The sequence below is a fragment of the Pleurodeles waltl genome, chromosome 4_2, assembly GCF_031143425.1.
Source record: "Pleurodeles waltl isolate 20211129_DDA chromosome 4_2, aPleWal1.hap1.20221129, whole genome shotgun sequence".
Lineage (NCBI taxonomy): Eukaryota > Metazoa > Chordata > Amphibia > Caudata > Salamandridae > Pleurodeles > Pleurodeles waltl.
In genome coordinates, this window is record NC_090443.1 from 408,484,734 (window position 1) to 408,504,177 (window position 19,444).

Genomic DNA, 19,444 nt, shown 5'->3' on the forward strand with positions numbered 1-19,444 from the left:
AAATAACCGCAGCATCAGGGGAATCTCTCCGATATGGTCTAGATCACAGCAGGAACTGTGAAAGATCTACAGTGGTAGCTGACGAATCACAATTGGGTCAGTTGCAGACCCCTCACCCTCCCCCAGCCACTTCTGTGAAGTGGTGACTATCTGGGAGAGGTTGAGATCAGAGGCCTCTTGTCTCCAGGGCTCCACATCAACCTGTTGGAGCTTCGGACGATTCTCTTGGCATTGAAAGCTTTTCTTCCTTTCATCAAGGGCACTCTCGTGCAGGTGTTCACAGACAACACCTCCACCATATGATACTTCAATAAACAGGGAAGATTGGGTCATAAACCCTTTGTCAAGAGGCCCTGTGTCTCTGGACATGACTGGAACACCAGGGCATTTCCCTGTTGATTCAACACCTGGTGGGCTCTCAAAATGCCAGGGCGGACAAACTCAGCTGGAGATGCCTAGTGGATTGCAAATGGTGTCTCCATTTGAAGGTGGTGCGAGTCCTCTTTCAGCAGTAGGAGGGAGCTTGGTCAGATCTGCTCTCCACTGCTGAGATTGCGCAATGTCAGCAGTTTCGTGCACTGGAGTCCAAGGCGACTCTTGCTCAGATACGCTAATTGTCTCAAACAGATCTCCGACCTACTGAACGCCTTTCCACCTCTACCACTCCTGTCCAGAGGTCTTAAGAAGATCAGGACCTATTGGGCCCAAGCTATTCTTGTGGCTCCGGATTGGACATGGAGAGTTTGGTATCCCGAGCTGTTGAGCATGAGCAACGGTCCCCCGATCAGGCTGCCTCTAGGAGAAGATCTTCTGTTGCTGCAGCAGCGAAGGGTTCTACACCCAAACCTGCACACCCTTCATCTTCATGGATGGAGATTGAGCAGTGACAGTTGACAGCTTTCGACGTTCCTCCTGAAGTCTGTTGTTGTTATTCTGGCAGCATGCTTCTGTCCAGCAACTCAGTTTACGCCTGCCATTGGGATACATTTGTGGCATGGTGTGATTGTAAAAACATCAACTGTTTTTCTGCACCTCTTTCTAATGTTCTGTTTGCTCTATCTTTGGCCCAGCAGCGCTCTGCTCTGGGCACAGTTAAAGGTTATTTATCTGCCATTTCAGCATTTTTGCGCTTGCTGGACCAACCTTCTTTGTTCAAGTCACCTGTTGTGGCTTGTAACACGTTTCCCCCAAAGCCATTCATCATGCCCCAGTGGGAGCTATTCTTTTTGTCTAACCTTCCTAATGAGTGCACCTTTTGAGCCTCTGCACAGTTCCCCTCTTAGGCTTTTGACCAGCAAAACTGTATTTCTAGTGGCTATTGCATCAACCATAAGGGTAAGCGAATTGCAGGCACACTTGGCATACCCTCTCTACACCACCTTCTATCCGGACAAGCTGGTGCTCTAGACAAATGCCTACTTCCTTCTGAAAGTTGTGACTCCTTTCCATGTAGGCCGACCTTGTTTATTCCCCCTCAGCTCTCCAAAGAGAAGAGACTTCACTATATGGACCCAAAAAGAGCGTTGTTGTTCTGCCTTGATCGCACAAGAGTGGAGATTAACTCTTCATGGGGTATGTAGGAGAGACGAAAATGAAGGTTCTGTAGACTCCGTGGGGGTTTGCATGCTCATTCCACCAGAACTAAGGTTGCGACTACTGTATTAGCCCGCGGAGTCCCTGTCCTGGATATCTGTCAGGCAGCAACGTGGGCATCTTTGCACACGTTTCCCAAACACTACTGTCTAGACATTCAGGTCCATCGCAATGGGCACTTCTCCCATTCGGTCCTGCAGGGCTTTCTTGGTTTAAATTGTCTTTGCAGACCCACCTCCATGGAGGACTAGTTTGGGCATCTATTCTGAGGTAAGAAATCTGCAACTAGAAGTCTGTCAGATGAACAAGTTACTTACCTTTAGTAATACCTTACCTGGAAGAGACTCAGTCATATCTGCAGATTTCTTACCGGCCCTCCCACCCTCCCTGCTCTGCAAGCCAATTGCAGTGTAAGGGACACCCTTCTCAGAGCCTTAGTAGTTTAGACCAGAGGTCAGTTTTTATCATGAAACCACGCTTCTGTTGTGGAAAGTCGCAAAAATAACTGATGTCAGCTCTCCAGGATGGCACTTATATAGGTACTGTGCAAGTAATTTCCGGTGCGAGTGACGCCACTGACACGGAGTCGAACAACTCCACCTACTGGTGCCTAGCAGTATTATTTGAAAACTTCCTGATCCAGTCTGACGTATGGGGATTATTCTAGGGTAAAGAATCTGCACCTAAATAGTCTCTAACATATAAGGTGTTACCAAATGTAAGTAACTTGCTCTTTACTAGTTATGAAACCACCCTTTTCCTTGGAGTTACTGTGTACATTTATAATGTTGGTCAGTTACTACTTTTGTGGTATTTTATGGGAGGTGTGACTGGTATGTGTTTCGGCTAGATTCTTATTATTAGGTATTTGCAAATAGTAAATAATGTAATTTTCTGTTTTTTACATATAAACCACATATGTATTACGTACCTACACCTTTATGAATCTCTTTTTCTCCTCTCTTTTTACTCCTTGCCCCCTTTTCCTCCAGGTTCGGGGACAGCATTATGATCTGGTGTTGAATGGCAGTGAGATAGGAGGTGGCTCCATTCGAATCCACAACTCTGAACTACAGCGCCATGTGCTAGAGAACATACTGAAGGTAGGTGTATACTTGATCAGTATCCTTCTACTAGGGACACCACCTCAGTAGTGCTGTACTACTGTGCCATCTGTATGAAATGCCACTATAATATGCCACGGATGCCTAATTTTCACCTCAGTGAGGTGTGGCTGGCAATACCTCATCTAGCAGTGCCATGCCAATCTATTGCTGTAGGAGGTGACTGTAGCACATTCTGAAGTAAACACATGCTGGACTTTACTTCCCATCAGGAGCACACAATAATCTATGTAGCCCACACTGATAATGTTGTGTCAGTCTGACAACTGAGATGTGTGACAGCAACAGCACACTTCTGAAATGTGTATTGCTGTGCTTAATTCTCAACCTCATAAGGCATTATCACACCCAATAGTAGTTTGGCAGTACATCTCTTATAAGAGGTAATGGCAATATCACACTGAGCTGAACACTCCTCTCATAAAGCCATTAAAGTGCAGAACACCTATTTTGTGTGCAGTGACAGTCCTTTATTTGTGCACATGTTCACACACCATCCTCTTATCCTGTCATTAGTCTATTGGTTGGTGCTATTGTGTCACCTGTAAAAGTATTAACACTCCCCAACTTACTCCTGTCATTTGTACGCTGTGGTATTGTCTACCAGGTGCATTTGTTTACACATTGTAAACAAAGCAGTGTATTATTAATTTCTGTGCTGCGCTGATCTTTCAACTACACCAGGTGTTAAAAACATAGCAATGTTACAGCCATCATTTGTTAACTCTGCTGTGATAAATTTGCACAAGTATGTGTGCTCATCAAGTTCATTCTGTGTGCAGTGCCAGTTCTCACATTTATAATGTGTACACGTAATGTCAGGCCACCAGGACCAGTCTGTGCTGTCCCTATTCTGTGAAAAAAACACGACAACCTTGACTTCTATGTTGTGCTCATCGCTTATGAGTATACTTAGTATTCATCCCATGATGTATATGCTATGCCAGGCCTTCACCAATACTTGCTGTACATTCAGTATCACACACATCATATGTGTGCAGAGCCAGTGTTTCACCTTTGTGACATCTGTGCTAACATAACTTGTGCCCTGTACTACATTCCTAGCATGTTATGTATCAGCTGCAATTGGTGGCTGCTCTTGAACAGTTAGGAAAGCAACACTGGTGTCTGAGGTTGCAAATTCAGTGGTTATTAGGATGCACCAAGATGCTAAGAAGACATCCATCAGTTTTTAAGAGCACTTGAGGTCCCGTGGACTGTGTTTTTTTTGGGCAAACTTTGTGCCTGGCACTTACCAAGCTTTTTTAATTTTATTATTTATTGTATTTGTAAAGTATGTCAGGAAGGTGGAAGCCTCCTCAGAGAATTTTGAGTTGAAGGACATGGCAATTGCAGTCACAAGGATAGTCCTTGAAATAACGGATTTGACCTGCTCCAGTGTGGAGGCCAGGCTCCATGTATCCACTCATGGTAATGCCTTGTCTGTTCCCGGAAGGTATTACGCCAACAGGTGAATGTTGTGATGTAGGGTCCACTTCCAGATGGTCTGAGACAGTTGTGATAGTTGTAAAGGCCGTGCACTTCCCCCTGTTTTTGTAGGTAATACATGGCTGTCATATTGTACATCCGGACTAGGACAAACCTGTGAGGCAGGTGAGGTAGGAACTCTTCCAATGCTAGGCGAACACATTGAGGCTCTAGGTAGTTGATGCGTAGATATTGATATTTGGTATCCCAGAGACCCTGTACTGTGAGGTCTTGTAGGTGAGCACCCCACCTGTCTGTGAGGCATCTGACGTGAGATTGATGTGGGGAACAGGGTCCAGAAAAGGCCGCCCCTTTAACAGGTTGATGGTGTTCCACCATTGCAGAGAACGGTGAGTATAGTGATCTGTCGACACTAGATCTGTGAACTGACCTTGTGATTGGGACCACTAACGAGCTAGACATTCCTGTAATGGATGCATATGTGACTTTGCGCTGGGAACTATGGCAGTGCATGAAGCAATTATTCCTGGCAGATGCATACTCGTCCTCGCTGTGAGTTTCTGGTTTGTCTCAACTTGAGGCAATGTTGTTTGAAAGTTTTGAATTTGAGCGGGTTTGGGATAGGCTAATCCTAACTGTGTGTTTAGGAGTGCACCTAAATATGGTTGAACCTGTAGAGTTTATAGGTGAGATTTGGGGATGTTAATAGTAATCCCTGGGATGTGGAGTAGATCTGTTGTCATCTGAGTGTGTTGTTCACACTGATTATGTGTGCTGGCGCAGATGAGCTGTAACCACTGCTAGGCATTTGGTTAACACTCAAGGTGTGGTGGTCACCCTGAATGGAAGAAATTTGAACTGATAGTGCTTGCCCGAAATGACAATTCTTAAGTATTTGTAATGAGCTTGGGTGTATTGGTATGTTGAAGTAGGCGTCTTTTGGGTCTAGTGTTTTTCCATACAGTCACTCTGTTGAAGAAGGGGAATGACATCCTGTAGGGGGCCATATGGAAGTGTTCCAATAGGATGTATTTGTTTAGAAGCCTGAGATCACAAATTGGCCTTAAGGACCCGTCCTTTTTGGGAATTAGGAAGTATAGGGATATACACCTGAGCCCTGATGTTGAACAGGTACAGGTTCTATGGCCACTTTGAGGAGAAGGGCTTCAACTTCCTGCTTGAGTAGTGTTTGATGTTCCTGCATTAACCTGTGAACGCAAGGTAGAATGTTGGGAGTGTGGTAATGAGCTTCAGACAATAGCCATGTTAGGTAATGGCTAATACCCATTTGTCTGTGGTGATAGAATGCCATGTTGCGTGAAAAAATTGCTGTCTGCCCCCAACAGGTGTTGTGTGGTCTGGGAAGAATAGGGTAGTGACTGTTTGATGGAGGGTGTTGCTCTGCGATGGGAGTCACCCTTACCTGTAACCTTGTTGTTGCCCCTGAACGAGCCATGGTAGAAAACTTTGGTGTAGGAACTTTGCGTCTGCTTTTGTTGTGAGGTGGAAGCCTCTGTAGAGGTAGACTTGTAGGCCCCATGGTAGGTTGGGTGACAAAGTCCCCCTGGGACTTGGTGTTTGCAATGCTCCCATTACTTTAAATGTGCCGGTGTCCTTCTTGAACTTTTCTAAGGTGGAGTCTATCTGCGGACCAAAGGAATGCTTTGTCGAAAAGCATATTAAAAACAGCCTGTTGGGCCCCTTATTTAAGGCCAGAACACCTTAGCCGAGTGTGTCGCCTTAGGAAAACACTAGTGTTAATTCCCTGTGGTGCAGTATCTGCTGCATCGAGGACGCTGCAAATAGAGGTGTTAGTAATGGTTTGCCTCTCTATGACAATTTGTTGACCCCTTTTCCTATGCTCTTCTGGAAGGTACTGGAGTAGCTCCTCCATTTTGACCAGTGAGCATTGTTGTTCGCGCTAGTAGAGCCTGGGAGTTGGTGATATCCCAATGACTGGTGTCTATCCACTTCCTTTCTTTCTCTGGGGGCGGAGTATCACCAGTCGCCTGAGAGTTATCCCTCTTGTGTGCAGTACTGGTAACTATGGAGTCCGGTGGTACTTGGGCCTGAATGAAAATAGGGGCAGATGGTCTGGCTTATATTTTATATCCACTCTGGCCTATAAATACGCCATCAGCTGACACATCATACCCTTCAGAATGGGCTGATACTGCGTGTCCCTGTCTGTGGTAGCTAAAGTGTCAAAAAGGAAGTCTTGTTCTAGTGGTTCCCTGTGTAGTTATTCACTGTGGAAAGCTGCTGCTCTCCCAGTGACCTCCTGGTAATAGGTTGCGTCCTCAGGCGTGGAAGGGCGAGCTGGGTAGAGATCAGTGTAATTTCCTGTATTGGGATCTGTGTCATACATGTCCCATGGGTCGTGATCCCCTTGTAGCCCCTCACCCCCAACACACCCTCTGAGGTGATATATCTAGGGGGTCTTGTGGTAGAGATAATGGTTGAGGAGAATGATGTGCTGATGGAGGTGGTGGAGGGGGACATGTGGAAGGAACTGGAAGAAAGGCAGGGCTGATGCCCTTGTCCATGGTTTTCTTCCTAGGGGGAAGGGGTACCAGTGCCTCCTCAAAAGTCAATTTCCTCTTAAGTGATCGAGGAGATGAGGGCGTAGCAAGTAAATGGCCAGTCCCTGCTTGGGTTTGAATTTTTCGTTGTCAAATGTCCAGATTTTCAAAATTCGGTTTAATGAGTGAAGTGGAAGCTGATGAACGCTTAGTCACTTTCGGCTCTGAGGGTTTCAGAACCGAGAATTTTGGCTTTGAAGTGTGAGGCTTCGTTGAGGTGAAGGGAGTCGACTCCTGGGCTGGCACCAAAGGTCGAGTCGGCGCCGAAGAGTGTCCCCTGTCCAAAGAGTGCACTGCTGAAGGCTTGGACTTGGTATGTCCTTTCGGTGCCCGGCCTAAGGGCAGGGTATCCAAAGTAGTTTTCCAGATCCAACTGTGGTGGGAAGCAGTGGTGGACCTCTGACTGTGCAGCTGAAGCCAAATTGTTTTTGGTGGGCTTGGTTGGAAGGGTGGGCAGGGGTTGCAGTGCAGCCCAAGTATCTTCTTCGACCAAAACAAATTACACATGTTGCAGTCTGCTTCTTTGTGGCCCAGGGAGAGATACAAATTGCACACCAAGTGTTGGTCTGTGTGCAGGTATTTCGTGTGACAAGGCAGGCAGAACATAAAAGGCTTTTGTTCCATTACCAGCAACATATGTTCAGAGGGGCTGGTAATAACGTCAAAGGTTGGCCCAGAAGGGGGGTGCCCCGAAGGGCTCTTGGTCGGACGAGGTTAAACTGGCAAAGGTTTTAAGGAGGTGCAGATGTAGAATGCGTGAACAATAATACTGTCGGATATAGATAAGGATGGAAAAATGGAAGCATAGTTGAAGCACTAAGTGAAGGCACACATGTCCAAACCTGACAGCAGAGAGTAAACAATCCAACAATGGAGTCGATGCTCATGCGTATAATCAACAAGAGGAGGAGTCATTCGATTGTGTGACTCGTAAGACTTCTTTGCAGAAAAACAACTTTCACAACTCCGTACCCAGTATTAGATGGCAGGAGTATGCATAGCATGTGAATCTACAGCACTGCATGCCACGAACAGACGCTTACAGGGTATGTAACATATTTCTTTCTATAAAGCCGGAAGGTGTGAAAGTTGTGGCTGGATGATCATAGGGTTCTGGAAGGCTAATAAAACTTGATGATTTTGAAAAGATGTACCTCGCTGCATCAGTGGGAACACCCTGTGCTCTCAACTGAAATATTTCTTTAAATGGAAGCCTCCAGCAGGGCATGAAGTAGTCATGGCATCTCATGCAGCATATGATTTGGGTGCCCTCGTTTTAGAATGTTTTACATTTGATGAGATCTGCTTATGAGAGTGCGGTGTAGTTCACAATGTAGTAGTTCACCACAAGGAGATCGCCAAGAGAACCTATGCATTTTTATGGTGAAACGTTAGCAGAGGTAAGATTTAATGCAATTGTTGTAAGTAGCATATGTGGTTAACCTAAGAATTTTCAGAGTGACTGACATTCTCTGCTTTGCAGCTGAATTACCTCACTCTGGTCTCAAATCATGAGTCAAGTTATTAATGTCTTTTTATATGGGTGTTTCTTGTCCCTCAGGAAGACGTTTCCTTGCTCACTCACCTGCTGGAAGCATTGGAATCTGGAGCACCCCCACATGGAGGAATTGCGTTAGGTAGGTGACGTCAGTTGCCTGTTTTCTACAGGCTATGGAAATTCTCCAGTTCATTCCAGTCACCAAATCACCGTGGCATCACTGCCATAGACGTAATTTAGGGGGCACCAAGGTTCACAGCTGCAACCCCTGCTTGCCCCTTGTGTTCTTTGTCTCTGCTTTTGTGACCCCTGGCTTCAGTAGTGGCAAAGGCAATGCCAAGAACGGAAGGTGAATGGTGCCCTGCTGTGCTCTGTTAACTTTCTGCAGCTCTCATTGTGACTTGGGGCATTAAACTGATATATTCAGCAGTGCAATGTACACTCTTGTGAATGAAATGAAAAAATGAAATGAAAAAAATACATATTTTGTAAACAAGACATTGCAGATTTTATAACATTGAAAAAAAATGATGAGTTTCAATAAAGTGATTATGCCTTACAAGTATTGAAGATCAAAATAAATTAACAGTGCTAAGGAGTAATTTAAGAACTGTACATTGCAATGCATTAACAGTCCACAACTCAGCTACCTCTATTATCACCTACTGACTTTATGCTTGCCTTTGACCCTGTACCGTGCTTCTAAGGAGATGGGTTCTGCCCATCAAATCCGCCCTGATTTTTTGCTTTTCGACCATCTGGTATGCAACCTTTTTTACTGTGGGTGAACAACACAACTGATGACTCACCCATGGTAAACTCATGAAAAGTAAACTGCGCATGTTTACCACCAGTGTCCACCTTTTTAAGATGAGCCCACTGCGATGCACCAAGGGTAAGGGGCACTTGGCTTGTTACGCATGAATGTGTGTGCACTTATGTGCACTCATGTGAGAGCTGCAGGTGGGAGACTCCTGTGGTGCATACATGGTAACTGCGCACAGGTAGCCTGGCACAGAGGGAACTCTGCAGGATTGGATATTGACCTGGGGTAGGTCTCATAATGTCACTGTACACTCATAGGGAAAGTCAGTGTGGTTTGTTGTCTTGTCTCCAGTGAAACTCCATCATACACCTATGGGAAGGGCTGATTTGGAGTGCAGCTTTTCTTCCCTTTGGCCTACGGAGACCAGTGACATATCGAATTGTTGCGTAATTCGTGTGCAAAATCAATTCCACAAGTTTTAAAAGATACCTGTGCAATATATGGGTCATCCAGGAATGTCAAGGTTCTCTGACTCAGCTCAGGATCAGAACCAAGGCCTTTTGTCACCCTGCTGTGCTAAATTAATTACATTTCTCTCCAGCGGCAGGAACAAGGCCTCCCCCACAAAAAGGGAGCAATTAACAGCACTTGACTCCGCTCCTGAGGAGGAAAGGGGTGGGGGTAAAGGATCTGCATCAATCAGTCAACTGTCACACTGTGCCAGGGATGAGCTAGCCCAAGCCCACTGAACAAAGGACGGTGCCCAGACCTCTGGAGCCAACAAAGGAGGAGGCTCTCTTTGAAAATCTTGTGGGAAAGTCCCTGACAGTGATGTCAGAAAGGAGTATAGCTAAGGCCCCCAGGGCGGATGTGACAAGTGAATCCTGGGTGACTCCATTTTGAAATGTCCACGCAGGCTGTGCAGGAAGGTTGAGACAGTGGGGGAGAAGTAATGATGCACCCCAGGGTAGGTCAGAGGTGCCTCACTTCTGGAACCTACCGCCCCCACATAAAAGGTCTTTCATAAGGGAGGGGTGGGGAATTCGCTCTTGGTTGTGTTTTTCTGTTGGACACTGAGGCTGGAGGCAGCAGTCATGGATAGTTGAAAGGAAGAACCCAGTGATGCCAACTGAACTAAGGACTCTAACTTCAGTTAACCCCAGGACTGGTGGGGCTTTCCCCAGGACCAGGAAAGCTGGTCCCCTTACACCCACTGAGGACTAGTGGGTGTAAAGACTGGGCTTCTGCACCACAGAGGAGAGAGGCTCAGAAGAAACAGGAGACAAAGGCTGACGCAAGGAGCCAGTGGAACCAGTCCCCTGGAAATTCTGCCACCTTAGAGGGCAGGAGGCATGAGGAAAGTGCTCCAGTTGGCTAGGGTTCACCACCAGGAGCAAAATGATCACACGATGTAGTAAAACGTCTCAATTGAGCTGGAGATATCTGCAAGGGAAGGATTTGACCTTTAACCCCCTCTTCCCCCCCCCCTCCTCCCTCCCCTCCCCTCAGCAATCATGGAGCTCTGCTGCCCGACTGCTCAAACCCCCTGGGGTGGGCCAGGAGTCGGTGCAAGGATTATTCCTTGACCTTTTTTTTGTTTATTTTCATACCCAGGGTCATTCGTTCTCCCCCTCCCACTCCCCCGCCGGTGTCCACATCTCCCTGGGTGCCAACACTTACAAAATTTCTGAGGAGGGGTGTGCGTGGCGCCCCCTTCCCAGACCCTCTGCTAGCCCATGGACCCCATCAACCCCGTTGTTTATGCCAAAAAGGGGGTCCATGGACGCCATCCCCAGCCACTGATACTAAGGAGGAGGTCCTCCGCCTCCAGTGGCGGTACCCTCCCCCACTTTCCATGCCCGTGTCTAAGGAAAGCATGGCCGCTGCGGAAGTGCCGTTTGTTTTGGAAGCCAGCTGGGGGGGTTTAGGGCTGTCCCCCTACAAAGTAAGCACACAAGGGTGCTCGGTTGGGACTGAGCACCCTCTGAGAAAAAAGGGAAAAATGTAAAACTGCATGCTGCACAGCTTCAATAAAGAAAGCTTCTGGAGCTGGCTTAATGATATTCATGTGCTCCCAGAGGAGCGGTCCATAATGCCCTGTAGGGCTGAAATTGGCCAAGACCTTTTCTGCTGCTTGAGGTGGCCCTAGGACAGCAGGACAACCGCCAGTCATTTAAAACGAGTTTTAGGGAATCGAAGGAGTGTTGCAGCTCACCCCCCCCCCCGTCTCCCACCCCCACAAAAAAAGCCCAAAGACATTTTTTTTAAATACTGATCCTAGGTTTACGGGTCCATGAAGAGATGACTACCCAGGACTTTCTTTCAAGTTTCAAGCATTCCCTAGACTGCAGCATGTGTTCTTCAGCCGAGAGTGCAGTGCCCTCTAGAGACAAAGTTTATGGTCACAGTCAGTGTGATCTAAAGGTTTCCAAAAAGAGTGTACATGTTGTGCAGTGCCCTCTAGGGTAGAAGTTTATGGTTAAATGCTTTGTGAACCAAATGTGAAGCCCTATGGGCCCTTTTTTTATTAATGCATTATTACCAGTTAAATGTACATAAAAAACACACAGATACACTAGTTATTTGCCATTTTAAAATGCTTTATTAAAAGAATAATGCTGACAGCGATTTCTGAAGAAAAGGTCAATGCTTTATTATTAACTTTAATGAGTGCATTTAAACATGGTTATTTTTTATTATTGCTTTTTCTCGTACAATGATGATGTTTTGACTTGGTTTGTTGAGCTTGAATCTTTGATCAAGTTAGTGTACTTACCTGATGTGTATGTTGGTCTTAACCCCTTTAAGGGTTCAGAGGTGATTAGGCACTATCATCAAAAGGTATGTTCAGCAGTCTGATGTAGATTTGTAAATGAATTCATAGTATTAAGTAGAGTGTGTGTAATAAATGTACTTTTCTTTTTTCAAAAGAAAAGGCACAGACTGAACAACCATTTATTGAGTGTTATTATTGTGTGCCAGCGAATAGTGATGACTAGCCCACACCACCTCCCTTGAGTAAGTCTTAGACTGCTCTGCTCTGCTACCCTGAGAGAGTCGACCACTACAGTGGGCTGTTTGGTTTCCAGTGGAAGGGAAATTTGGACCCATTACTTGTGCAGGCCACACAACTAATGCCTGTTTCCTTACAGTGCTCCACTGCCTTTTGGGTAGGTTTACGCAATGAAAGTACCTCAAACATACATACATACTTGCAAGTCATTAGAATAGTTCACTTTCGGAATGTGGTCTAATTGAAGTAATACATGAGGACAAAAGCATTATTGTTTTTTTATATCTTTTTGTTCGTCTTACTTTAATTTACCAGTACATTTTATACTTGGGGTATACATTAGGCAAACCATTAAATTGTGATAGTTTATGGCACAGATAATTTGACTTTCTGGTGTCCTGTGTTTTTGTAGCACTATATTCTTTTCTTCCAACAAATGCATACATTTTCATAGAATAAAAAAAAATGTGTAGCGTTACTATCATACCATGAGATGCACACTATTTATTTATAATATATATATGGTACATACATTATTTATCTGTGTTAGTTACTTTTGTGCTATTAGACAGATGTGCCCTTAAGAGGCTCATACCTTCAGCAGTGTCATGAGTTAGTCATGTGACATCACTTCTTTAGAGGATTCACTGTCAAAGATTATGTTGTGATGTCACTTCATCTGATGCCATTGGGTCAGATGGTGTTATGTGATGTCACTTCCGCTACCCCTACCACTTAGGTGAATCAGTGACATGGTCACTGTCAGCATGTTGGGCTTGTATTAGCCATCAGTCTCTAAATAGTTAAAATGTAATTGATATCACCATACAACAGAAGAGCTGATCGTCACTATTATTCTGTCAGTCTAATTGTTTTCATATGCAATGTTCACGTTTCAGCCTCAAATATCGTTCTTCATGGTTGGCTGTAAAAAGTCAAACCTGAGATCTGGTTTCCCTCATGCCAGTCGAGGCCTATACCATAATGTATTGTGCCCCTCTCAAGGTATATTTGCTCTGCTAATGGATGCTCAGTAATTCAGTATTCAAATCATGGGTTGGTGCTGGTGCTCTTCAAATCTTACTGGATATTTGAAGGTTTCCAAACACTCCACAGTGAAATTGAACTCATCTGAAACCTGCATTCCAAAACAAAAGCAGCAAAGCAAGCTTTTGCAGTGCCAACCATTTTGACTTTTATCTAGTGAAAATGTTTTCTCTTCAGTGCTAGCTTCGCCTGCACACACAAAGCAGATAAAACACAGGAATCCGCAGAAGAAGCGACCCTTGCACGAGTAGTACATGGACACACGCAGTGCAAGCTTCCCTTACTCACAAGCAGATCAGGTAACATGAGACCCAGCAGTGTAGTCTTCCCTTGTTCATAGAAGAGCTAGAGCATAGGCATCATCAGTTCAAGCGTCAGGTAAGGTACTGCATGCCACCAGCCATGCAAGTGTTCCTCTCACACACATAACGGGTACAGCAGATGCAACAGCAGCATACACATCCATCAAACAGGACAGGTACAGTACTTTCAGCTTTAGAGCAAGCTTCCTTCACGTTTCAGGTACAGCCTCAACAGAAGACTCCCCTCATATGCTCAATACTTACCCCAGTTTCAGCATCATTGCCGTGAAGAGCAGCTCTTATTTGCTATCGCCAGCGTATGTACTGGCCCAATAAGTAGATTGCTGGAGGGGCGTCATCCAAGCAGGAACAGCAGTGACACTTCATGGGGGATGGCTATGGTCAACGACCTGCAATGTTTGTGAGTGGTGGAAGCTGAAGCTGGTGGTACTTAGGGTATCTGTACAGTTGAGATGGCTCTCCAGGGTGAAAATGCTGTGATAAGTGGGCATTGCACCTCGAGGGCCCCCGTCCCTGAGGCTGGGCTGCAGGAGAGGTGTCTCCTCAGAAGCCTCCGAGAAAAGTTGCAGCTATAATTGCACACAAGCGCTGTTCTGCAATGGAGGCCTAGGGTAGGGACTGGATCCATCAAAGAGCTGCAGTGCTGAGGAGGTGTCAGCAGGAGATTTGAGCCCCTGACATTAGTACATATAGGGTGGCTATCAGTGGTGGATTCTGTCCTCTCTCGTGCTGAGGATGCAGTAGACACCAATCTAAGATTTAGAAGCAGACATTTACGTGAAGGGGATGAATACGCTACCACCACACCAATGGATGCTTCACTGTTCATCCATTGCACCAGACAATGCATGGGTATGTGATGGATCCAGCTACTTCCTGCCGAATACTTAATTTTGTGAATGAAAGCTTCCAATAGTTTTCCTCTCGTATAGCAAAGCACCTCTGTGCCAGGCATAAAGTGAATTAATAGCCACCTTATTTAAAAAAAAACACAAAAAACACTATTTTCCATTTGTTTCTTGAGAGAATGAAGTCTGACCTCATCTTAGACCAGTAACATAAGCAGTTAATACGCTTGTACACAGCATCTGACCTCCTTTATACCTCCATGCATATAATTGATTGACCTTATTATACTATTATTGCAATGCTCTGTTGTAGAACTGTAGGAAGCTGGCCTGTGTGTGGTGGGTCCCTGTGGTACTTACACCTTATACCAGATCCAGGTATCCCCTCTTCGTGAAGTGTAGGCAGTGTCTAGAAGCCCAGCTCTTTAGAGGTAGCTGTGGATGAGCAGCCAAGGCTTATCTAGGAGAAATGCAAAGCTCATGCAATACCACTGTAGTCATACAGAACGTACACACATGAAAGAAAACACTCAGTTGTACAAAAATAAAGGCACTTTATTTTTGGAACAAATTACCACAAAATACTAGGCAGGTAACCCACCCTTAGGAGGTAAGTAATACACTAAATCTATACACTAGTAATCAGAAACAGGCACAGAAAATTTGGAAAACAGTGCAAATAGCAATAACAAATAGTGACCCTAGGGGGGAGCCCAAACCATATATTTAAAAAAATTGAATATGAACAAGGTACACCCACCTAGGTAAGTAAAATGTGTACAGGGGAGCTGGGAGTACTGGAAAACCACATAGGTAAGTAACACTGTACCCCCATCGACCAGGAATGCAGGAGTAAAACACTGGATTTTCCCCAAACCACCCAAAAGGAGGACACCCAGAGAAGACTGCAAGAAAACCAGCTGTGGATTCCTGAAGAAAGAAGACCTGTGGAGAGAGGGGACCAAGTCCAAGAGTCACAGTGGAGTCCAGAAGTAGGAGGTACTACCCACCCAGATGTGGATGCAGGAGTTGGTAGACGTGATGAAGAACAGGTCGGTACTGCAGCCCTGGAGCCGGTAAAGAGTTCCTGATGGAGTCCCTCGCTGGAAGGAAGATTGCAGACTGGTGTCAGTGCAGAAATTCCACCAACAAGCATTGGCAAAGGCAAACTGGCGGTTGGCGGAAAAGAGGATCTGCCGGGGACCAGGAAGGCCCAGGAGGACTCAACCCAGGAGGGAGAGTCACAGGGGACCCTCAGCATCACAGAGAGTCCACAGGAGCAGAGGCAGCACCCACAGGAGTCCCACAGGACGGGGACACCGGAGTCGCAGAAGGAGCCCACCCTGCAGGAGAACCACGCAGGAGGCTGTGCTTTGCAGGATGGAGTGCTGGGGGCTGGAGCTACACGTTGCCTGAAGATCCCGTGTAAACTTGCATTGGCAGCTGCAAGAGATGCTGTACACAGGGGTACTGTCCTGCGTGGGAAGACAAAGGCTTACCTACACCAAAGTTGGACAGCTGCCAGAGAGGGCCAAGAGGTCTACTCCGGACCACCACCTGTGATACAGGATCCACGCAGCTCAGTAGGAGAGGGGAACCATGCGGTCGGTCGTCGCTTGTTGTAGGTGCCTGCGGTTGCAGGGGAGTGAATCCTTCACTCCAAGTGAGATTCCTTCTTCTTCTTGTGCAGACTGAAGAGTTGCACTCTTCTGAGGATGCACGGCTGGGGAAATGTTGCAAAGCTGGCAGGAGACTAGAAACAAAATTGCAGAATAGTCTTCTTCATTGTAGCAGCGTTTGTCGGTTCCTGGAGGGCCCAGTTGCGGTTCCAGTGGCCAGAAGCCAAAGCAGAGGTTGCAGAGGAGTCCTGCTGGAACCCTGCAAGCCGAATCTGGGGTCAGCCCAAGAGTGAGAGACCCTAAATAGCCCTGAAAGGGGGACTGGTCACCTAACCAGGTAAGAACCTATCAGGAGGGGGTTCTGACGTCACCTGCCTGGCCACTCCGATGCTCCCGGAGTTCCCTGCCAACCTTGGAAACAAGATGACAGAACCCAGGGACCCTCTGGAGGAGCTCTGGGCACCACCCCTGGGGTGGTGATGGACATGGGAGTGGTCACTCCCCTTTCCATTGTCCAGTTTCGTGCCAGGTCAGGGACTTGGGGGGGAGGGGGGGTCCCTGAACCGGTGTGGACTGGATTATGCACAGAGAGCACCATATGTGCCCTTCAAAGCAAACCAGTGGTTTGGGGATGCAACCCCTCCCAAGCCAGTCACACCTATTTCCAAAGGGAGAGGGTGTTGCCTCCCTCTCCCAAAAGAAATCCTTTGTTCTGCCTTCTTGGGCTTGATCAGATCAAGCAGCAGGAGGACAGAAACATGTCTGAGGGGTGGCAGCAGCTGGGATGCCCAGAAAACCCTGTAAGACTGGTGGTAGCAATGTTGGGGGTCCTCTAAGGACCCCCCAGAGTGCATGGAATCACACTTCCAATACTTGCAACAGTATTGGGGTATGATCCCAACATGTTTGATATCAAACATGCCCACGTTCGGAGTTACCATTATGTAGCTGGACATAGGTAGTGACTAATGTCCAGTACACATGTAAAATGGCATCCCCGCACTCACAAAGTCCAGGAAAATGGATCTGGAGTTTTGTGGGGGCACTTCTGCTAGTGCAGGGATACCCTCACACACCGGTACCTGCACCCTCCCCTCTGGGCTGAGAGGGCCTACCATAGGGGAGACTTATAGTGACCTGGTGTAGGGACATGTAGTGAAACCGGGTGTATGCACCTGTTTCACACATGCTGCAATGGCAGGCCTGCCGAACCCTTTGCATGGGCTCCATATGGGTGCCAGAATAACTGCTGCTGCCTATAGTTATCCCCTCGAACCCCAATGTCCTGGGTACCTAGGTGCCATATACTAGGGACTTACATGGTGGGGGGGACCAATACGCCAACTGTGGGAAGAAAAAGGTACAATTTAGAGGAGAGAGCAAATGTACTGGGTTCCTGGTTAGCAGGAACCCAGTAGACATAGTCAAACATACTGACAACAGGCAGAAAATGGGGTTAACCATGCCAAGAAAGAGGCTACTTTCCTACAAGAACCTCTTTCCACAATGGCCGCACAAACTAGAAATGCTTTTTAGGGTTTAATGTGAGCAGGTAGAATGCAGTTCTGTAAATGCGCTGATGTTAAGTTCATTGGGTGGGGGTCTAACGTAACAGCAGTGACTGAAGCCAAACATACAGTGCATCAAAATCATTTTGTGTTGGTCCATCTGAAAAACATTCCAATCTAGCTGTGCAAACAGGAAATAAATACATTTTAACAGTCAAAAGCAGCCATATACCAATTATAGACTACTATTTCAGTACTTCCAGATTAGCACACAGTGCTATTGGCCAGCACTCTCCCGTTCCCAAACTTTAAGAACCCATCACCTCTTTGGCAAATGCAATCCAATATCAGTCTTTACAAGGTAGGGCTTTACTTAACATGCCTTTACCCAACGGGCAGTACAATGCATTGACCTTTACAACGTGTTGCGATACCCTGCCGGACTTTACAACACCATATAGCTATATAAATATATTTCCTAGAGGAGTTTGTCACTGGGTAATTACAGTTAGGATCATGTTTCCATAGAAAATGCCTTTTGTGTTGCTAATAACTTTGGTGCCGATTGACGACTCTCCACAAAACTTTCCAAAAAGTCTCAGGGTGATCTTTCAAGTGGTGGCCGGAAAAGATGGGGGTTCCAAAACACGTTTTCCCCATTACTTTTTCAGTAGGATCTTTAGACACACCTACAGTCCAAACTGCTGTATTGATTTACACCAAATTTGGCAGAAAATCTAGATCTTGATCCTGAAACACGGCTTTTGCAACAAGAATCTTATCTGGATTCACATACTGTGAATTATTCTGCCATCTAGTGGTTGGGTCCGGAAGTCTCCTCTTGTAGAATTGTCCTTCTCTTTCCTTTTTGGTGCCTAGTCCAGTCTCTTTTAACGTCAGATGCCTCTCCCCGGAAGTATCCACGTGTGATCCCATCTTCAGATTAGTTTTTCCACCATTCAGTCTAGAAGCACTGTTAAAAGCTTTCCAAGCACCAAAAGAAGAGGGTTATACCAAGGGTTTCTCGAAGACAACATCAAAGTTCTGGAGATCAATCTAGTCAGTTTTTTGCCCCGTGGAGAATTAAGGGAATTACGAGACCACATGTCAAGGAAGACTGGAGAATGCACTGGCATGTGGCCCTCTGTTCCAACGAGTATGTCAAACACACCTTTTTGCCACTATCTGGTGCCCAGAAGGATGATCATCTAGTGCGCAACCTTTGCCTATAAAAAGCCCACAGCACCGACAACTGCAAGGCCTGCAGGGAGTTCAAACCGAAGACCTTAAGAGCAAGGGAGAAACAAAGGCAAGCACACTATGCCAAGCAGGGACAGAAGGAAACTATGTCGCTAAGACCTTGCGTTGTCAAGTGAGGAGGAGAATAACGTTGCAAAAGGATCCGAGGAAGAGGACTCTGCATCGAAAAGGAGGTCAGCGACACTACCAAAATATAAAAATAAGCAGCCAAAGGTAACTTTAAAGAGGCAGAGTCTTGATCAGCAGAATCTTGAAAACCTCCAAAACTGCATTGCACCAAAGTTATCAGCGACCAAAGGCAAACCGAATTCGAAAGAGCCCCTCGGGTCCCACACCAAGGACACTGCAGGTGGATGGACATCTGAGAAGACACTAGCATCAAAGTATGCCCGGAGTTGAGAAAAAGCTAAAAAATGGACAACAGAAACATCTGCACCTGAGGCCTCCAAGTTAAAAAAAAAAGAGATTGACACCCACACTTGACACTGAAGGGCACTCAATCAAGATCGACAGGAATAAAAAGGCGCCTCAAAGCCAAAATGTCCGCGATCGTCCAGAAGAAGAAAGATTTCAATGCATCTCTCCAATATTTCACAATTCTGTCGAAAGCTTAGACAGAGGACACACAAGAGGACAAGTACTTAGAGGAACTGGAGCTTCCAATGACGCGAGAGCCACAAGAAGAAGAGGATCAGGAGATCTTCTATGAGGAAAATGACCCAGAGTCCCAGGGCCTGTTTCAAGATACTGAAGGTTTGGAATGCCTCGACACACAATGGCAGGACCTCAGTGCCCGTCCCCCAGGGAAGGGAAT

At 46.2% G+C, this 19,444-nt stretch overlaps 1 protein-coding gene across 5 annotated transcripts in view; it reads left to right on the forward strand.

Moving 5' to 3' along the window:
- Positions 1 to 19,444, forward strand: part of DARS2 (aspartyl-tRNA synthetase 2, mitochondrial) — a 149,686-nt gene that overhangs the window by 102,072 nt on the left and 28,170 nt on the right. For all 5 annotated transcript variants that reach the window (XM_069231585.1, XM_069231587.1, XM_069231584.1 and 2 more), the window contains exons 16-17: positions 2,586 to 2,696; positions 8,310 to 8,385. In XM_069231585.1, the coding sequence (XP_069087686.1) occupies positions 2,586 to 2,696; positions 8,310 to 8,385 (187 nt within the window). The remainder of the gene's footprint in view (positions 1 to 2,585; positions 2,697 to 8,309; positions 8,386 to 19,444) is intronic.